Below are 19302 nucleotides of genomic sequence, written 5' to 3'. Positions count from 1 at the left end.
GTGAAATCAAAGTTCAGGTGTCTGTCTAAGTTTAACAGAGGTTATAAATCTTGGTATTTGTCACAGATCAGCAAGCAGTATGTTTTTTTTTAAATTGTCAGTGATAAAGCAGTTCTGATCTGTGGAGCACATGGTATATCATCAGGGCAAATTTCATTTATTAGTAAGTTAAGTGGTCTCAGTAGTTCTTCACCTTGAGGGATTTCCTATCTTGGAATCTCTTAACCATGACAAAATGGCGTTAATTTAATTTAGTAACCATAATACCAACATTGAATCAAATCAAGATATTTTTAGTATGAATGACTAATAAGAACTCACACACATCTATTTATATTAGTTGATTTATTGATTAGTTAACAAATTGGAATCAAGCAATAAACATCTTCAATTTGCCTTCTGATTGTCACCATTTTACAGGCTTTTCACTGTTTTACATAAAATCAGGCACATCTGGTTCTTTGGAAGAGTCATTAAGAAGATTCAGAACCTAATACAGATACTCTTCTATATTATCTAACATTGCTTTATTAATGGAAATATTAAATCTTAAAAGGCATAAAAACAAAAAGATGAAAATCTTAAAAGTTAAACATAATATATTTGCCTTGTTGTGTCTCCTGATTTAAATTCTCTCAATGGTAGAAAATCGGAGTTCACTCGTATCCAATATTGTAATATTCATGGAGACAGCAAAGTGTGTGTCATTGAGGACACCATCTTCAAATAGTAAGAACAAAAATAAGGTAAGGTAATCAAAAACTGTACCAGAGATATTTTAACATCTGATGTTACATTCCACCTTCATAAAATGCACAATACACTTCAGTGTGTAATAAAAATAAAAATAAAATGAAAACATGCAGTATCATAATTTTTCACAAGACGTCATACCACCGTACAGACTCGTAACTCTTAATCATTGGATTTTGGTGGTTGACAAACTAAATATTAAAAATGTAAGTAAACACAATGCAAAACACATGATGAAAAAGTTAGTTACAATCTATGCTCATTTCAAGTCAAACATTTTCCTGAGTATATTCTGAGATTTTCTTCAAATGAGACTAAGACACTTAAACATCACATTTTTATCAGGGAAAGGCAGTAAGTAAAGTAAATGAGCCGCTGGCTCGTCACAACTTAACACAAACAAGGCAACATTCACTCAAGTTTAACCAGTGTTGGTGTGCTTCATTGTTTGTACCTTAAGGTTATTTTTCAAATCTTTCCATGCATAATTATCTTAGAGAAATAAAAAAAAAAGCAAAAATGTATAACATATGAATCTGATTAACTCAAATATTCTCATCCAGCTCATCCCTCAATCACCGACTCCTGTTTGGTGGTGATGGCAAATTTCCAGGTCTCGACAATCTGGGATAGCTGCAGATTTTCAGGGAAACTTTCCTCCACGTGAGGAGGCACCTCCACTTCTTTTTGGTCCATGTGAGCAACCAGAGTTTCTTTCACGCTGAGGAGGAGGAAAATAAAGGAAGTTTAACACACAACTTTAAGCATCATTTAAAGGAAAGGACCATGTATTTAACCATAGCCTATCATTCATTTTCACAATACATGTTTACCCAATATCAAGTCGGTCATCGGGTGTGACAGCGGAGCTAACACAAACAAGTATGTGATGTGATAATGTTAACAGTGAGTTGAATGATCAAACCTGCGCTCAATGTTTTATCTATACACATTTTCTAAGTATTTGGGATTGTCAATAAAATACTAAAATGTTTGGCTGCACAACTTCACTATCACAGGGGGTTTAATCCACATCTCTTTTACTTAGGGCTACGAGAGGAACAAGTGAGTTATTAAGGAAATGTTTATTATCATCTATTCAGCAGGTTCACCTCCAAACAGGTTTGTAGTCATCAGTGGCTCGTGGGCGGCCCAGTCTCAACAAGACGAACTCGTGCATCTCAAGGAACCATTGGTCCATGTTTCCCCTGGACATGAAGCCTTTCAGCTCATTCTTGTTTTCTTCTGTCAGCGGCTGCTGGTACTCAGCTGGATATCCAGAAAAGGGCTCCTTTTTATAGAAACATGGAGAGAAGTATTTTCTGTGAGTATTAAATTGAAGTTTTGTGTTCGAAGTACGTGCTAAAATGAGCAACCGGCCCATTAGCAATGGAACAAAAGCGACTTACCTTCTTAAGACGCAGCATGTTTTCAGATTTGAGGGAGGAGAGCAGCTGCCACAGTGAAACACAGTGTCTGAGGGAACATCTGCCCAGAGTCTGAAGAAACAACACAGCAGAGTAAACAGTCTGAGGGCAAACAGCACGACAAAACTGTCTTTAGTTTTATAGGTTGATGAAATTTGTTTTTGTGGAGCTTTGTTTTGTATCTCATCTTCTTTTACCAATGATTATTGGGGGTGATTGACACACAACTAAATAATTGTTTGATAATTGAATTTCTTTGATTGGAAAAGCGACGTGTTCCAAGTTAAGACACTGATGTCTCGTGTCCAGTTGTTGTGGTTGGATATTAACGAGAGGCACAGTGGTAACAAGGCACCTGCTTCTGTGCACTTTCTTCACCCACAACATGGAAGTAATAACTAAGCATGAACTAGAAAACAGTTTGGAGTAACCCGCCTTCACAATGGCGGTAATTTTAGCTATGCTCTGTTTTGGATTTTTCCAGGGATGACAAAGCTACCTCTTTTCCAATGTATTTCCAATATATTAGTTCCTTAAAGCAGAAGTGAGTGATATATTTGTGTTAATATAAGTCTTAAATAGTTATATCTTCCGACAGCAATCACTTACATAGAGTGTTTGGTCTGAAACACGGGTCTCTCAGTCACTCTGCTCTGCTCTGAGCCGAAGAGAAAACATTTATCGTATCCTACAGTTTTTATCCAATGAGGAGAGAGAACGGCATGCAGGGCTGTGTGTGCAGCCAAGGAACGCCGTGAATGTGGTGACGTAGTGACGAGGACTGTTATGGTGCGTTCAAGGAAACTCGTATTTTTCCGACCGTGAAGTGGTACCAGTTCGATCTGGTACGAGTTCACCGGTCGGAAGTTGCGAGTGGCCGTTATAGTGACTTTCACCGGTAAAACAGGTCGGAAAAACACGAGTGGGTTGCCTGGAACGCTACAAAGTCGTAAGTTGTGACTTGAAGCTGTAATTTACGATTTCAAAAGCCTGCCTGGAACGCAGCATTAGCGAAAACGACCGGATCACTCACTTCTGCTTTAAATAATTGTGGATTAAGCTCTCACTTCACTAGAGTTCTGTTGTTAGAGATGTTTATTTAGCTTTAATAACTATTCAGTCTGGTCTAGGAATCGTGACAGTCACTACTGACAAAGAGGCTGCATATGCACTGACCTTCAATATGTGATGGTTATTGTCTGCCATCTTCAGCACATCCTCAAGGTAGCTGACCAGTGTCATCAGGGGCTCACCACCGGTCACTACGAGGAAACCCAGGAGCAGCTCCACGATCTTGAACGCCTCACACACCTCACTGTAGGACTCCAGCCCTCTGGACACAGCGTTTCGGATCAGAGAGGACAGAGGCACCTGAAGGAGAAATAAAGTGAGATTGAATCCTTAAGCAATAATTAAGCAATAACTACAAACACAATTCGACACAATAATGTATGTGTAAACACTGGATGTACATTTTTCATGTCGTCTAACTGTATAGGTAGAATTCAGTGAATGTATAAATGTCTATAAATGCAGATATATTACTTATAAGATGAATACCTGCCATTTAACAACATGTTTTGTAAAATTATTGTTAATATCTGAGTAAAAGCTTTTGTTTTTCGATAGAGAGAAAAAAAATTGTTAACTGTTGATGAAAATGTTATTTTATCTGTTTTGAATATACTTCCTTAAGTGTATATGTAATATGGTGTGTTTGCATGAAATAAAGAAGATTTCTCCTAAATCCCTCACATGTGTACACTGTAGTCAAAAGCACAAACACAATTCTGTGGCTTATAATGTAAAAATTGGTAATTCTCTAAGAATGCAGGGCGCAGCCATTCACCTGTTGCACTTTTCCTTTTACAGCTTTGAAAATGGTTTCATTGTCTCTCTCTTGTGTCTTGACCAGAGTAGGAATTCCCTAAAATGAAGAACACTAAGTTAGGTGAAGCAGGAAAACATAGAAATAAGATTGTAAAACAAGTTAGATAGCACAGAACTGCAAATCAACAACAATTTACCTAGTAAAGTGTTTTACTTTTTTGTTAACCACCAAAATGAATACCAACTAGGCTTTCTTATCATTTAGGTTCTGGTACATAATGACAGACCAGATCTAGAACATGTTTGTCTCTCTAGTTCTGGCTGGATTCACCCGGATATAATACATCTGATCTAGTCTGACTGTGTGGACTCACTGTGCAGGTGATGAGGGGTTTTCCCTGCAGGAAGCGTGTGAGGATCTGCTGCTGGATCCTGGGCAGGTCATACTGTGATATTGTCTCATGGCCACGCTCCAAGCTGTACTGACAGTTGGATAGAACCAGAGGAAGCAGGTCCTTCTCCACCTCATAACGGATCACGTGCTGCTCTGCCAACTCCGCCACACTGACCTTGTAGCTGCTGCAGTAATAGATGTTAGATCATAACATTTTATTACATATAATGCCCTAAAGATACAGAAAGGTGGGGGTCAGATGTCACTGACACAAACACAACATAAATTGGCAACATAAATTCATTTTAAGGCACTCCTCCCCTGCTCTTTGGGAAGGAAGATAAATACAGCATCAAGTGTTACCAGAGATACAGTTCTATGCAGATACTTGTATGTTATGTACCTGTTGTCCTCTCTGGTGTGGCTGTCCACAGCGTACACCAGCTCATTTTGTAGTGCTACCAGGTAGCTGACCAGCCCTGTGGTGCACAGGCCTGGACCCTGCCGTCGGGGCAGGAGGTACTGCAGGTCACTGTCCAGGTCCAGATCATTGCAAAACTCATCTGGAATTTTTATCTCACCTGTGGGTTGGAACAGATGGATAAATCATTCCTTGATTCTCATGCAACAATGAATCAGTACTGTATGTCAGGTAAGATCGCTTATATGAAAACAAACAATCACAAAGTGCATTACTCTGGTTAGAAATTCATTATCAAGGCAAAATTACACAGAAAAGGGGAAGATTACAAGAATAGATGCAAGGTAAGTGCATTCACTGTGACCACCTCCATCCATCAACATTGATGCAGACATTGGGCCTCATTCACCAATATCTTCTTAAGAACCTTCTTAGATTCTTTCTTAAGTTGTTCTTAAGAAGTTCCTTAAGAAAACCCTACGTCAGATTCATCAACGCGTTCGTAAGCCTCAGAATTGTTCGCAGCTGTGTTCTTATGCCATCTCCTCGTAAGTTGAGGGCGTGTGCCAGGTGAGTCTAATTAACATAGGATTAGCATAGGTAACGGCCCCATCAATGCCCGTAAAAGGGCATGAGACTGCAGGGCCGTGTGCACAGAACCCACAGGCACTGAGCAGAGAAGGTGGAGTGAGAAGGAAAGTTGAAATGCTCAAATGAAAATCTGGGAGGGAGCACCAGACTCCAAACGTAAAAAGAACTTAAGTAGTGAAGTGGCGCTACTGCGGCAGGAATGAGACAAAGAAACAAACAAAAGGCTTATATTTAGTTTATATTTTTATATTTATATTTAGGCTATATTTAGTTGCGTTAGCAGTAGATGCAGCTCTTCGGGTTGTTATCAGAGAGACCACACTCTCACGTGTGCCATCATAAATATCATCATATTTATTATCACCTATGAAAAAAAAACAGTTGTGTGTAATGTGCACTGTTGCAGCCCACAATTAGGAAAAAAAAAATCATATCGGCAGCTGTATGCCCCCCCCCCCCCCCCCAAAAAAGAGAAAAAAAACAACTGATATGAATTAAGTGTCTATAATGTTTTTTAAGAGACTGCAATGATTTGTCAATTATTATTATTAATATATATGATTATTAAAAACATCATAAAAGATAAGAAAATAATTCTTATTCAAATCATATAATATCATACAACTGCAGAACAAAAGAAAACGCTATAATCAGTTATTTTTGCAGAAGTCTCAGCACCTAAAAGTGCGTAAGTATACTCCTGACTGTTCGTAGATTTTGTTCTTAGTTAAGAACAAATTCTGGATAAGAAAACATTCATGAATGCCACAATCTTCGTAAAAACTTCGTAAGTAGGATTTAAGAACAAATTTGTTCCTAAGAACGGTTCGTGAATGAGGCCCAATGGGCCTCATTCACCAATATCTTCTTAAGAACCTTCTTAGATTCTTTCTTAAGTTGTTCTTAAGAAGTTCCTTAAGAAAACCCTACGTCAGATTCATCAACGCGTTCGTAAGCCTCAGAATTGTTCGCAGCTGTGTTCCTACTTGATGAATGCCATCTCCTCGTAAGTTGAGGGCGTGTGCCAGGTGAGTCTAATTAACATAGGATTAGCATAGGTAACTACCCCATCAATGCCTGTAAAAGGGCATGAGACTGCAGGGCCGTGTGCAAACAGAGACCACAGGCACTGAGCAGAGAAGGTGGAGTGAGAAAGAAAGTTGAAATGCGCAAATGAAAATCTGGGAGGGAGCACCAGACTCCAAACGTAAAAATAACTTAAGTAGTGAAGTGGCGCTACTGCGACAGGAATGAAACAAAGAAACAAACAAAAGGCTTATATTTAGTTTATATTTTTATATTTATATTTAGTAGCGTCAGCAGTGGATGCAGCTCTTCGGTTGTTATCAGAGAGACCACACTCTCACGTGTGCCATCATAAATATCATATTATCACATATGAAAAAAAAAAACAGTTGTGTGTAGTGTGAACACTTACAGTAAGTGCACTGTTGCAGCCCGCAATTAGGAAAAAAAAAAATCATATCGGCAGCTGTATGCCCCCCCCCTCCCCCAAAAAAAGATAAGATATGAATTTAGTGTCTGTAATGTTTTTTAAGAGACTGCAATGATTTGTCAATTATTATTATTAATATATATGATTATTAAAAACATCATAAAAGATAAGAAAATAATTCTTATTCAAATCATATAATGTCATACAACTGCAGAACAAAAGAAAACGCTATAATCGGTTATTTTTGCAGAAGTCTCAGCACCTAAAAGTGCGTAAGTATACTCCTGACTGTTCTTAGATTTTGTTCTTAGATAAGAACAAATTCTGGATAAGAAAACATTCATGAATGCCACAATCTTCGTAAAAACTTCGTAAGTAGGACTTAAGAACAAATTTGTTCATAAGAACGGTTCGTGAATGAGGCCCAATGTGCTTTACTGTACTTACTGCTGGTAACAGAGACTCTGAGCAGATTCCATGTTTTCAAGAAGATGTCGATACGTTTCTCAAACCATGACCTCATTTCTGGAACAAGAGTAAATGTTTAGGATGTCTGCATGACAAAAAACTGAATTAGAAAGAAAATATTTTCTGTACCATACTCTATGTCTCTGGTTCTTTGGAAGATCAGTAAAAAAAAATTCTGGCCCCTACTATAAGTCAGTCCATTAGATTTTAGATGCAACCAGAGCATCAATTTGAAATTGAGAGAAGCTCAACTTTATGTCCGTGAGCAGCGTCACCGCCGAAGCAGTGGCCAATTGCAGACTGGGATTCTCACAGTGGGAGAAATTGAGAGAGACTAAATGGACACATCTGCAGCGCAGCTTCAAAGTACCGCCCCTTTGGCTGCCTTCTGCAGGCGCCTGCTAGACCGAGCAAGTAACACGATGCCCGGGACCAGAGCACCTGCAGGCGATCATGATGCTTTTGGTGTAAATGCATAGTTAGGTGTATGAACTGCACAGCTTTACCTGTTTGCTTCTCAATGAATTCTTGGATGGAGCCCACGATCTGGTCAGACGCGTTCTGGAACTTTCTCACTAATCGTTTTTGCAGGATCACGATGTCTGGGAGGAATTTAATCTGTCGAAATTCTCTCTCCTGGAAAAGAAAAACTCAAATTAAAGAGATGATAGCCATGTCATAGCCTAAAACATCTAATTAAATGCTAAGTGCCGCACTGCTGGACAGATTTGTGAATTCAGAGCCATTTAGTTAAAACTTCACATCTCACTCGCTCACCTTCTGCAGGAACTTCCAGAGCAGAGGCAGCTCCTCCTTTTGGTCATTATGCTCCACAGTGTGGGTCAGGCTGAGCAGTGAGAGCCTCTCTCTGCAGCTCCACACTGCTGAGCTGTGAACCTGAGAGTCCTGTGGCAGCGATGTGAGGAAGGTACAATCATCACCAAAGGTTGTTCTCATGATGAAGTTGGAAGATACACGAGAGTCGGTCCTGATGCTGTCCTTTCCTTCTCTTAGGAGCTGATCAAGATCCTGCACACAAAACATAGGGAGTGGTGGTAGCAACTTTTAATATCATTTTTAAATATTATAGCTCATTCTCGAAGGGAAAAATACATGCAATAGTGTGTTACCTTCAATTTAGGTGTCATAATTTCTGTAGCCGTAGTAGTCTCCCACAGGTTTCTGGATGCTTTTGTTGTTAGATTGGGATCAATACCAGCTGGACAAAGAAAATATATTTTGTATACCAAATCACATCAGAGATATGAGAAATAAGAATTCAGTTTGGGCTCATACAGAACGGTCTCTCTCAATTAGCCTAGATATATGGACTTCATTGTTTAGACGAATCAGATAAAGTTAAAATTAGAAGAGAACAGTGACAGACTGGTGGGCTTACAGTGACTGCCCTGCTGTAGGTCTTTTAGGGATCTGAGCATCAAGTGGACAGTTGTAATGGTGTCATCAACTCCTCTGCCCAGTGCCTGCGACAACTGATCCAGATCAGTCTCTATGTGTTGAGTGAGAAACAAGCAGACATCCTCCACACGAGGCTGGATGATGTTTTGGACAAACTAAAGGAGCAGAGGGAAGGGGAGAAAAATAATGTCAGATTCAAAGACAGGAACAAAACTATAACTACTATAAGTTATATTATAAATAGAACAATATAGTATGTTATAAAAAAAACAGATAATTAATAATTTGATATCACGGCTGTACGTGTCAACTCAAAAACGGTGGCAATTACACTAAAATAAACTTTGAAAAAAGTCAACTTCTGCTCACCTGGGACTTCTCTGAGGTTCCCAGTAACATGGCTAAATGTGTAACCAGTCTGACCAGAGTGAACGGAGTCAGAGACATGTTTTTGGTGTCTAGGGCGTCTGGGTTGTTTCTCCGCTCAGGGTCTCCCAGGATGTGTCCAGGCCTTGTTCGATCCCTAACACAACAGATAGATAGATAGATCAGCCAGTAAACAGAGAGGGATTTTGAATGTGCTTCGTGGCCATTTATGACACTCACTGCTGCAACTGAATTGATGTAAATCCAGGTAAGGGTATATGGTGCTCCCCTCCGACCTCCAGACCGCACTCAAGACAGTTGCCTTTCTGCGTGGGCAGTCCGCACTGCAGAGAAACACAGCAGATCAGATCAGATCATTGTAACTCAGAAGTTTGATTTCTAAGTTGTTACTGCTGCATGCCTGTGATGATAAATTAAATGGAAATGTATACATACACCTTACCTGATCAACAAAGCATGGATGATTGTTCGGACAAACTGGAAAACAATGAACCATGAAAATAGCATTTATGATTACATAATAATTGAGAAAGCTTAACTTAAAGTTTAGTAGATGGGTTTCCAAGACTCCTTTAACATTCAATGTCTGTAAAGTCTGTTATAGGAAATAAAATCTGCTGAGAAAATTATAAAAAAAATAATGCAATACTTACCATACCAAGTGAGCTGCCCATGCCTTTGTTGTATGGCGGCTTGAGCAACAGCTAACATGTCATCAGGCATTGTAGGTATAAAGGCCCTCTGTTGGGTTGAATCAAATGAAAATATTACATTTGGCATTAAGGTCTCACGTAAATAATTTGTTATTATTGCAGAGCTTTTCCTTCAAACTGTTGGATTTTGGTATTAAAAACCAGAGGGCTTAGAAATGAATTTGCATTGTGCTTCATTGCTTCAAATATCTATATAATGTATGTACGAGGGCGGGGTATACAAATTAGTGAAAGATATTGTATTTTGTATTCATTATTTAAAACTGAATATTCAAATCACTGTATATATAAGGAACATTGGTTTTGTACACCTTGAAGCATCAAATCATTTGTTGCATACAGCAGCTGAAGCCGAAGAGGTCTGACAGTCTAAAAAGGCAGATATGAGACATGGTTACCTGCATATTTTCAGGAAACAGACCAAGTCGCTTTAGTGGCATCAGCAGGTGGTGGCTTCCAGTGAGCAGCACAGCTGCCAGATGGATCGTCAGCTCGATGACAGCATTCTCCACAATAGTATTTCCAGGGTGAATGGTCAGGTCTCCCAACCTGTTGTGAACCAACGCTGAGGCAAAATGCCTTACTTCTCTTTGATGCAGAAATCTTGACCCCTGAATGAGCTCTTCAAATTCTTGGCATCTCTACAGAGAAAATATTAGACAATGTTCACACACAAACACTGACTGATGGCTTAACAGATAGGAGAAGTTTAATTTTGCAACATTTAACAGTCACGGTCATATTTATCATTCATACCTCAGCGGTTGGATGAAGACCTGCGTTGGCAGACCTGTACAGAGTTGTAACTTCTCGGAAAAGCGCGAGGATGATGAACACTGTTCGATTCCTTGGTGATGTGTTGCAATTCTAAATGGGAGAGGCAAGTAACTACATCATGCTATGCAGGCCACATGATCCCATGATTATGACAGGTCTCAGGTTCTGACAAAGGATGCCCCTTTAAAGTTCCTATGTGTCCAATTTTATCCTCGTAAGTAGTTTAAAACTTTTAGATCTAGATTTACAGAAAACAGTTTTTGTTCCATTTTGTTTAAAGGGCTAAAAGATACAAAACTCCAGGCCTGCCAGATATTATGTGTTATGGGAAATAACAAAGTTTGCATACCCTTACAATGTTTGTTAAAATACTTACAGGATGAAGGAATATTACTGTAGCAACAAAGAGTTTGGTAAATTAAATTTAAATACCTCACAGACTTCTTCTATTGGGTCAACTTCACCATCCACAACTGCTTTTGCAACTGCATCCCTCACTGCTTTGTATTCTTCACCGTATACAAGATACTGGTCCATCTGGCCTCCATCTTCATTCTGCTCACACCACGAATGTAGACAGAAGAGAATAATAAGTTGTCTACATCTCATGCCATGGTTTATTTCCATATTGTAGTCAATGCACAGTATAAAATGAACCAACTGGATCAAGTACTGTTGACTTAAAGATTTAACAATGGTGACGTTTACTTGTTGCATGATTTAAACATTTTACATGGCAGATTTTCTCATGAATGGTGATGTACCTGCTCATGGATCTCTGGGGGGAAAAGCCACCTGAACTCCGGTTGTGTCACCAGTGTCTGGACACGTTCAACACCATTGCGTTCGCTGAGCTTGCGGATCAGATAAACGCGGTACCAATCATTCTCACTGTCCTCACAGAGTTTGATTACCACCTTCAGGAAATCTTCTACTCCATCTGGGACATTGTTGTCTGCAAGTTTATTAACCAACATATGTGTAGTTATTTTCATTGCTAACCAATAAAAACTGTCAGCAGTAATGAATTTACAGAATATCTTACCAGACAGACAGTCAGTGATGATACTGGTGGCCATCGTGAGGGACAGACGCAATCGGGCGATGTGCTGTAGATACTCCATAGACACTGGTGTTGGCACAGATTTGACTTTATCCAAGAAGAACTGAAGGAACTGTGTCTCATTCCTGAAAAACTCTTCAGACCTGTTGTCTTCTTGAGGCATTTTCTCCCACATGGAGTCCTGCAAAAACCAGTTAACCATCAGTTAACTTTCACTTTAACTGACCTATGTCAGCCATGAGCTGAAACTGAAACTGTCCCAAATACTGCAGGGTATTTGACTATAAACTGTCTAAATAATGAGTGAAAGTTGTAATTATTGTAGAACTACAAGTACCCTGACATTGCCCAAAAAACTCCACAATCCAGCACAAAAAAGTGTGTTGTGAAAATCCATCTTATATTGGTCAATTCCTACACTGTTGAACATAACACAATAATACTGTTCAATTTCATAATTTAATAAATGTTTTACCTCCAAGCAGTTGATGTACAGGGCATAAAGTTCTGCTTCATCATCCTCATCCACAAATCTGCTTTCTTCAACAGATGACAAATACTGCTGCAAATATTCCTCGACTTCATCAAAGCTGAAACACAGTTGATAAAAGTTCATCATAAACTTGGTCCAATGCAGAAGAGCTTCATATGGTGAAGCAGATTAGATTAAAAATCTCTCACTACAAATTCCTGCTGTACAATAAACCAGCAATGCTACGTCACAATGTCAATTTTCTCTGCTGAGAGCATTTTGAATTCAAGAGATGACACATTTACCCACCTAAACTTCAGCAGCAACTTGAGAATCACAGATCGTACAACAGGATTGTTATCTGGAGACTCGTCAAAAGGTGACAGATCTTTGGTGTGAATCTGTTCATCATCTAGTTGAAAAAATGATTTAGAGAAAATGTTAGTAACTATGAGAGGAGTGATTTATCTGAGATGTGCAATTGTCTGCATTTTGGAGCAATGCAACACTAACAGGCTGTGATGGAGAAAAAACACAGGAGTTTTCTGAAGAAAAGATCAGATTTTGACTGTAGTACATTTCAGCCAATACTAATCCATCAATCAATCAATATTTGAACATGTACCAGTTATATTTTTTATTTAAAAATGGTCAAAGCTCAAAAACTCCCAAGTTCATTAGAGAATAAGGTGAAGAAAAGAAAGCAAAAACCATGGTTATCCTTCCAGGCAAATACCTGTCTCAACCCTCATGTAAGACAGCAGATGGGCGATGACACCCGGGGCTGGTGGCATGTTGTCTTTGAAGCACACAGTGGAGAGCATGTCTATGAAGAAACCATTGCAACGTTGCCTGAAATTGGCATTCTTCTTGAAAGAAGCCCTGCAAATGAAATGTAAAAAGTTATGATGTTTTATCTTTGTTTATTATCATTAGAGACTCTGTCACTTTCTTGCTTCACTTTGTGTGTCACTGTACATCCTCTGGGTGATGCTATGTTTTATAGTAACATCCCCTGATTCACTGACATGCTCACACCCACTAGATATGTACACATACAGCACATACAGCGTGCAAGCCACTTGCTTGGTAATCTAAAAAGAGCAGATTGCGTGTTGTTCAAAATAAGTGTGTGATGACGTATTAGAATCAAATTCAGCTGGATAGAATTATACACAATAGGAACAACAGTGATCTGATTTATGCTCAATAAACTAAACCACTGATCATTTACAGTGAAAAAACAGCTCCTCTTGTGGTGCTGTGGCAATCAAGTTCATGTACTTGATGGTTTCAGCTTTGGATTTTTCTCACCTGATATCTTCAGAAACATGAGGCTGAAAGTCATTTGGTAACTGCTCCCTGCAATTGGGACAAGAAGTGCGTCCTGCATCCAGGCTGGCCATGATGCATGTCAAGCAGCAGATGTGATCACACGGCAGCCCCACGGGTTCCTCAGGCTCTTTGACACACACCACACACTGAGGTCCAAACCTTTATGAAAGCAGGACCAACATCTATCAAATTTACTTAGGGACAAATTAAGAACATCAAATGGACAAACTCTTACCTGAAAATCTGGTCACTTGCCCTCTGCTTACAGGACTTCAGTATTTCAATCACAGCTTGAAAAGCTTTCAGTGATTTCACATCTGAGTTTCCCTCCAAAACCTTAATAGGTAGAAAGGAACACATCAAACATATATTTAACAATATGGATCATTTTTCAAGTCAATCAGTTTGCTGGACTCAAAGGGATTCTTCAACATTTTGGAAAAATTGCCTATTGCCATAATCCCTATAGTTTTAGGGGTCGGTTCATCACTTTTAACTGTTGGTGCAAGCTGATTTTAGATCAGTAGGGCAAACTTCTCCACGAGAGCGTTTTGGAGTTGTTGGATTATGTATTTGATGAGTTTTGAGGGAAAAGCGAAAGTACAGTTTGTCTCCATTGCGATAGCTGAGCAGCTCGTGTCTCTGCCCCACCAATCTAAAAACAGCATGCAACGACAATTAAAGGTAACAAACCTACCCGTAAAACTATAGGGTTTATGGCAATACAGTATGCAAATTTTCCAAAAATGTAGAACTATCCGTTAAATGTGAAATTCAACAGTAATAGGGCAAAAATGTGCCAACAGACTAAGGACCATCACATCACAACAAAATTATCCTCTAGGTAGATACAAGTTAAAACTGAAAAGGAGGATCAAACTGTATAAAGACCACAACTTACGTATATGCATGTTTTTGTAGAATGTACTGGTCATTTAAAAATCAACTCACCCTGCTCAAGTTTTGAATATGGTTCAACACTAGCTTCCTGAGCTGATTGTCTTCATGATGGAAACCCAGCAGCATGTGTTCCACAAACAGAGAGAGGACATGGATGCGCTTCCAGCTGTTACTATAAAATATTACAGATCATAATCACAGTTAGTCTCCTATATAATTCCCTAGATTTCTTGAATAATCACTTCTCTACAGTTGTACACTGTGTGACATAAACTGGCTCTTTCATTTTCATTTAAAGATCTAGAAAGAAAACAAACTCTGCTTTACTTTTTGACTTACTAAAAGTTCTAACTTATTTTTTGTGCACTGCAATAGTTTGGCCATTAAGGAGCACATGTAGCATTTTTACCACAGTGTGAAATATTGACAGATCACCTGTGTATCAGACACATGGACACACAAAACCATTTACTCTGTGCAAACAGAGAAAGAACATGGAACTCCAAAATGAAAGGTAGCCATCTATATAGCGTCTAAAATAATCTTAAATCTTTTTTTTTTTGTTGAGAAAGACGTATTACATTTCATCAAAAATATTTTTCTTTTACACACAATTGTGTGCATCATTGACTTACCTGACATAGAGTCTTTCTTTGCATCGCTCTCCAGACTGTTTTGTGTTTTGCTGGGAGCAAATCAGCTCCAATGAAGCTTGCAGCCTCTTAACTTGCTTCAGCCAGCGCTGGCAAAGAGCGTCTGTGTCTAAATCATGAGACTCCAGGTACTCAACACAAGCCATGGCTGCATGGACATCCAAAACCTACAGGGCAACAATTTTTTTTGAAGTGATTCAGTATTTGTTAAATTTAAAGCACCCTCTGACTAATTTGAGGAAATTATCTACTTTCCACAATTATGTACAGTACTATATAATTTCAGTGTTGTGTACCCTGCAGAATGCCACCTTTGATTTAGCTGAGAGTTATGAATATGGCCTCTTGCAGTATAATGGATGAGTGAGCCTTTCAATAACCAAATGATGAATTAAACAGACTTCATCTAATATGAAAACAGGTCATGCTGGACATAAATGTGTTTTCTTCTTGCAGTCTTTGAAGTTTCCTCAGAAAATGTTGCTGTAATTTAGAAATCCATTTACCATCTCTGGACAATGTCTTTTGTGATGGTTTTTTCGCAAAGCTTTAACAATCTCAGGCTGAAGAGAAATCATCCTCGAGAGGTTCTGAAGACGACTTTGGTAGAAATGGTAAGCGATGTGAACATGAGGCAGAGAAAGGTCATCTTCATGTATTTTTCGTCTCTGTATTTCATCCACACAGCTGGCCAGGGCTTGACATAGGATCTGAGGAGTGAATGTCCAGGTAGGATAATAGTACATTTACATTATTTAGATTTAAGCATAGCTACACTCGAGTAGCATCTTACATGAGTTCAGTTCAGTTTTCTCACATGTGTAGCATCAAAACACAACACAACAACTGTGAGAAATGTCAATAAGGGTGGTGGTTTTTCAGAAAATGGATGCAGGAACAAAGCACTTGTATTTCCCTCACCTCTAATTCTTCATCTGATGCCACTTTCATTGACATGGAAACAAAATCCTGCAGGTACGACCAAAAAAAATCTTTTCCCATTTTTGCATTCACATTTTTAGCCATGTAACTGCCAAGTGGAGTAGTCAAGAACAAGTCTTGGAAATGACCAGGTGAATGAGCTGCAAAGAAAAGATAGAGTCAGACTAATAGAAGACTTCCCATTACAAAGCCAATACTTGTACACTGCTATTCTTAAACTTAACATTTAATGCATGTTACTTATACAATGTGTTAGTTACTTTCATGTCTGGATGTGTGCATCATGAGCCCATCCAGGAAGTCTTTGATCCACCAGCTGAAAGGCATGAGGCAACGCAGGGTGGTGCCACCCAAGATATGGCTTTGTACCATTAATACCCTGTAGATATAAGAGAGCCATAATGCAAATATTAATAGTATTTTTACTTGTACTTGTCTTAATTCAAAAACCAACCAGAACAAGCAACTGACAGCTTGAGCTGACCTATGGTCTTACAAACCAAAAGCTACTCACTGTCTTTCATCCCCTACATAGGGTACAGGCAGCATCTCTTTGCTCCCAAATATCTCAAGCCAGAGGTTCCTGATGTCATCCCCACCAGACAGCAGAAGGTCCAAATTGCAATCTCGGTCGATGACTGAGACCAAGTTGGCCAGAAGTGGAGTAACAACTGCTTGGATTTTCCTCCACAATGTGTGTCTGCAAAATATTCACAGGACTTTCTCAAAATTAACTAGCTGCAGATGTATTACAAATGACAGCTGAGAGTGGTAAAGTCATCTCAAATTGCTCAACCTGAAATCACAGTTGTACATTTTCATTTCATACTAAAGGAAACTTGACACATAAATAAGTAATGAGTAAACAACAGATAAAGATTGAATGCAAATATAGTGATGACACTGCCATGTGGACTGGTAAGGTGCGTGGTACAAAGAGGAGACTTACAGGAATGTTCCTCCTTCTTGAAGAGCAGTGACATTGGATGCTTCACTTAAAACCCAGTTTCTTGGATTGTGCATAGTGGCCTCATATTCCTCTAACAACATGTGAAGACGCTTCCTCACAATGTTTGCAAACAAACCTTTAAAACAAAACTGATTTACAATAATGTTTTTCCCAGAGAGCTGCACTTGCACTGTACACAGAGTAGATGGATTGTCTAACCTTGTGTCTGACTTCCATCCAGAAGTGTGAGCAGGTTTTCAATTCTCTTCGTGGTGAGTTCTCCACTGTCTTCTGCGTCTCTGAGCATGCTCACTGCACTCTGCACACAGCTCTTCACCAGATCTTTAGTATCAAACAAATCTCCCAAATCCTGAAAAAAGATAAAACATAAAGAAAAAAAAAACAACAGCAACATCTGAAGAGGAAAAATTTCAGCGAGTCGAATATCCCTCAGAGGCCATGAGTAACTGACAGGCCACATCTTTCACACAGGAGTCAGACCGTCTAAACTGTCTAACAGAGTAAGTCAATGAATGTCCAGTTGAGTCTTAAAGACTAAAGAAAAAAAAAAGCAGAGATACCAATTCTCAAATCTGAACTGCCTTCTAATTATTTGCCACAGTATCATAATTACACTTTTATCTATTTCAGTCATAGGCCCTTGTGTTTAAATATCTTAAGTTAATTTTGCTGAAACATACAACAGTTTGGAAAATTCTACTTTGGTTATAGTTCATCCAGGTTTAATAATATGAATAGTAAATTCAACTTACAGGGGAGTCATCATTTTGTGTCACGTCAATGTGCTCTTCTTTCTCCATAGCTTGAAAGGACAGAATTATGAGATCATTTATTGAATTACTTTATATAGATTACATTCTTTAAAAAACAGTTTTAGATACATTACCTTTAGGAGGATCTTTAAAAAGGTCACTTAAGCGTAGATTTTTCAAGGATTGAACATCTGACACAAACTCCTTTGATCTTCTGAGGTCATCAATGTGAACAGATGTCCATGGGCCTGGGGGAAAAAAAAGCCACACGAATGAAGACACAACATGTAGGTGTTGACTGAATCTCTCGCTCTTCTTTGCTCATCTTTTTGTTGTTTTTCTTAATGTGAAACACTTTGAACAAAATTTTGTGTATGAACAGAGTTTTCGAAATTATTATCACCATATTATCATTATTGCATATGGGGACTGGTGTGTGTGTGTGTGTGTGTGTGTGTGTGTGTGTGTGTGTGTGTGTGTGTGTGTGTGTGTGTGTGTGTGTGTGTGTGTGTGTGTGTGTGTGTGTGTGTGTGTGTGTGTGTGTGTGTGTGTGTGTGTGTAACAGCAGAACTAACCGCCTTGAAACCCAACAAAGGAGGTCCCACCCTCAATGCGAGGAAGCTTGGTGACAAAGTACACAAATATCTTTGTGTTGTCCACAGTGGTCAGCTTGCTTATTTCATTGATGCATGAATATCTAAGAAATCCAGACATTAAACATAAGAAAAAGTTAAAGGTGAGAAAAATGTGAACTTTTTACATGATGGTAGAGGAAGATGTTATTAAAGTCATAATGTGAATATTGTCAACACACTTGGCTGAGGAGAGAATATTCTTTCTGTGCGAATCTTCTTCATACTCTGTTTGGATAATGAGTACTTTGTCTTCACGTGTTGAGCCAAGAAATTCCCTAATTCCAGGACGAAGACACAACAAGAACACAGTGTAAGTTTACAGAAAAGTAAAAAAGTCCTAAAAGTCCTAATGAGAAACCCAAGAAATTAGAAGCACACGTGTGGGTGAAGGTCACTGTTTAGACTGAATTCAGTGAATGACTTGCTTTTGAGGCTTATATACTGTACTGTATAACAGACCTGATTTCCTTAAGAAAGGAGAACTCTGTGTCAAACTGGTGCAGTGATAGCAACTTCATGTTTTCAAGCTTTGTCACATTCTGTAGTTCTTGAGTGTCTCCGGCAGTCAGCAGCCTGGAAAATGTTGTGACCTTTACAAAAGAAAAATAACAAATTAAGCAGGAAGCAAAAGAACAAATTAATAATTAACTGACTATTATGCAGTCAATTTCTTATTTGTAATTACTGATAAAATAATTTGTTACTTCCAAAATTAAAAATGGGGGAAATGGACAACCTAAAGCTACCTTAACACAAGGTTAAATACAGGTAGCGCTGTCCCCGTGCCTGTACCAGTAATACAAGACCATGTTAATTAAAAACATTTAGGCTGTTCCACAACCACAACAACAACAACAACAACAACCATGTCTTAGGCATTAAGACTGCCGCCTCCGTGGTCAACTAGTGACAGTAAAATTATAGCTTTGAAATGAAAAATGTGT

General features: G+C 38.8%; 1 protein-coding gene across 1 annotated transcript in view; it reads right to left on the bottom strand.

The window, feature by feature from the left end:
* Positions 1-882: 882 nt before the first annotated feature.
* The window catches only part of LOC310985311 (E3 ubiquitin-protein ligase rnf213-alpha-like), a 38157-nt gene continuing 19737 nt past the window's right edge, over positions 883-19302 (bottom strand). Inside the window, exons 23-61 of the mRNA XM_083970888.1 lie at positions 18818-18948; positions 18538-18633; positions 18299-18420; positions 17858-17971; positions 17724-17773; positions 17170-17320; positions 16951-17086; positions 16516-16701; positions 16262-16380; positions 15981-16141; positions 15566-15769; positions 15042-15226; positions 14458-14578; positions 13742-13842; positions 13486-13665; positions 12908-13053; positions 12481-12583; positions 12175-12289; positions 11682-11880; positions 11401-11591; positions 11069-11191; positions 10616-10726; positions 10258-10500; positions 9800-9887; positions 9589-9623; positions 9366-9469; positions 9129-9282; positions 8740-8914; positions 8471-8559; positions 8118-8369; positions 7847-7976; positions 7320-7397; positions 4808-4985; positions 4385-4589; positions 4030-4107; positions 3357-3551; positions 2163-2252; positions 1866-2044; positions 883-1474 (exon numbers count right to left, since the gene is read on the bottom strand). Coding sequence (XP_083827014.1) covers positions 1318-1474; positions 1866-2044; positions 2163-2252; positions 3357-3551; positions 4030-4107; positions 4385-4589; positions 4808-4985; positions 7320-7397; positions 7847-7976; positions 8118-8369; positions 8471-8559; positions 8740-8914; positions 9129-9282; positions 9366-9469; positions 9589-9623; positions 9800-9887; positions 10258-10500; positions 10616-10726; positions 11069-11191; positions 11401-11591; positions 11682-11880; positions 12175-12289; positions 12481-12583; positions 12908-13053; positions 13486-13665; positions 13742-13842; positions 14458-14578; positions 15042-15226; positions 15566-15769; positions 15981-16141; positions 16262-16380; positions 16516-16701; positions 16951-17086; positions 17170-17320; positions 17724-17773; positions 17858-17971; positions 18299-18420; positions 18538-18633; positions 18818-18948 — 5475 coding nt within the window. The 3' untranslated portion in view covers positions 883-1317. The remainder of the gene's footprint in view (positions 1475-1865; positions 2045-2162; positions 2253-3356; positions 3552-4029; positions 4108-4384; positions 4590-4807; positions 4986-7319; positions 7398-7846; positions 7977-8117; positions 8370-8470; positions 8560-8739; positions 8915-9128; positions 9283-9365; positions 9470-9588; positions 9624-9799; positions 9888-10257; positions 10501-10615; positions 10727-11068; positions 11192-11400; positions 11592-11681; positions 11881-12174; positions 12290-12480; positions 12584-12907; positions 13054-13485; positions 13666-13741; positions 13843-14457; positions 14579-15041; positions 15227-15565; positions 15770-15980; positions 16142-16261; positions 16381-16515; positions 16702-16950; positions 17087-17169; positions 17321-17723; positions 17774-17857; positions 17972-18298; positions 18421-18537; positions 18634-18817; positions 18949-19302) is intronic.

This window comes from Trachurus trachurus (assembly GCF_905171665.1).
Source record: "Trachurus trachurus genome assembly, chromosome: 4".
NCBI lineage: Eukaryota > Metazoa > Chordata > Actinopteri > Carangiformes > Carangidae > Trachurus > Trachurus trachurus.
This window is presented reverse-complemented; position numbering and strand designations above follow the sequence as displayed.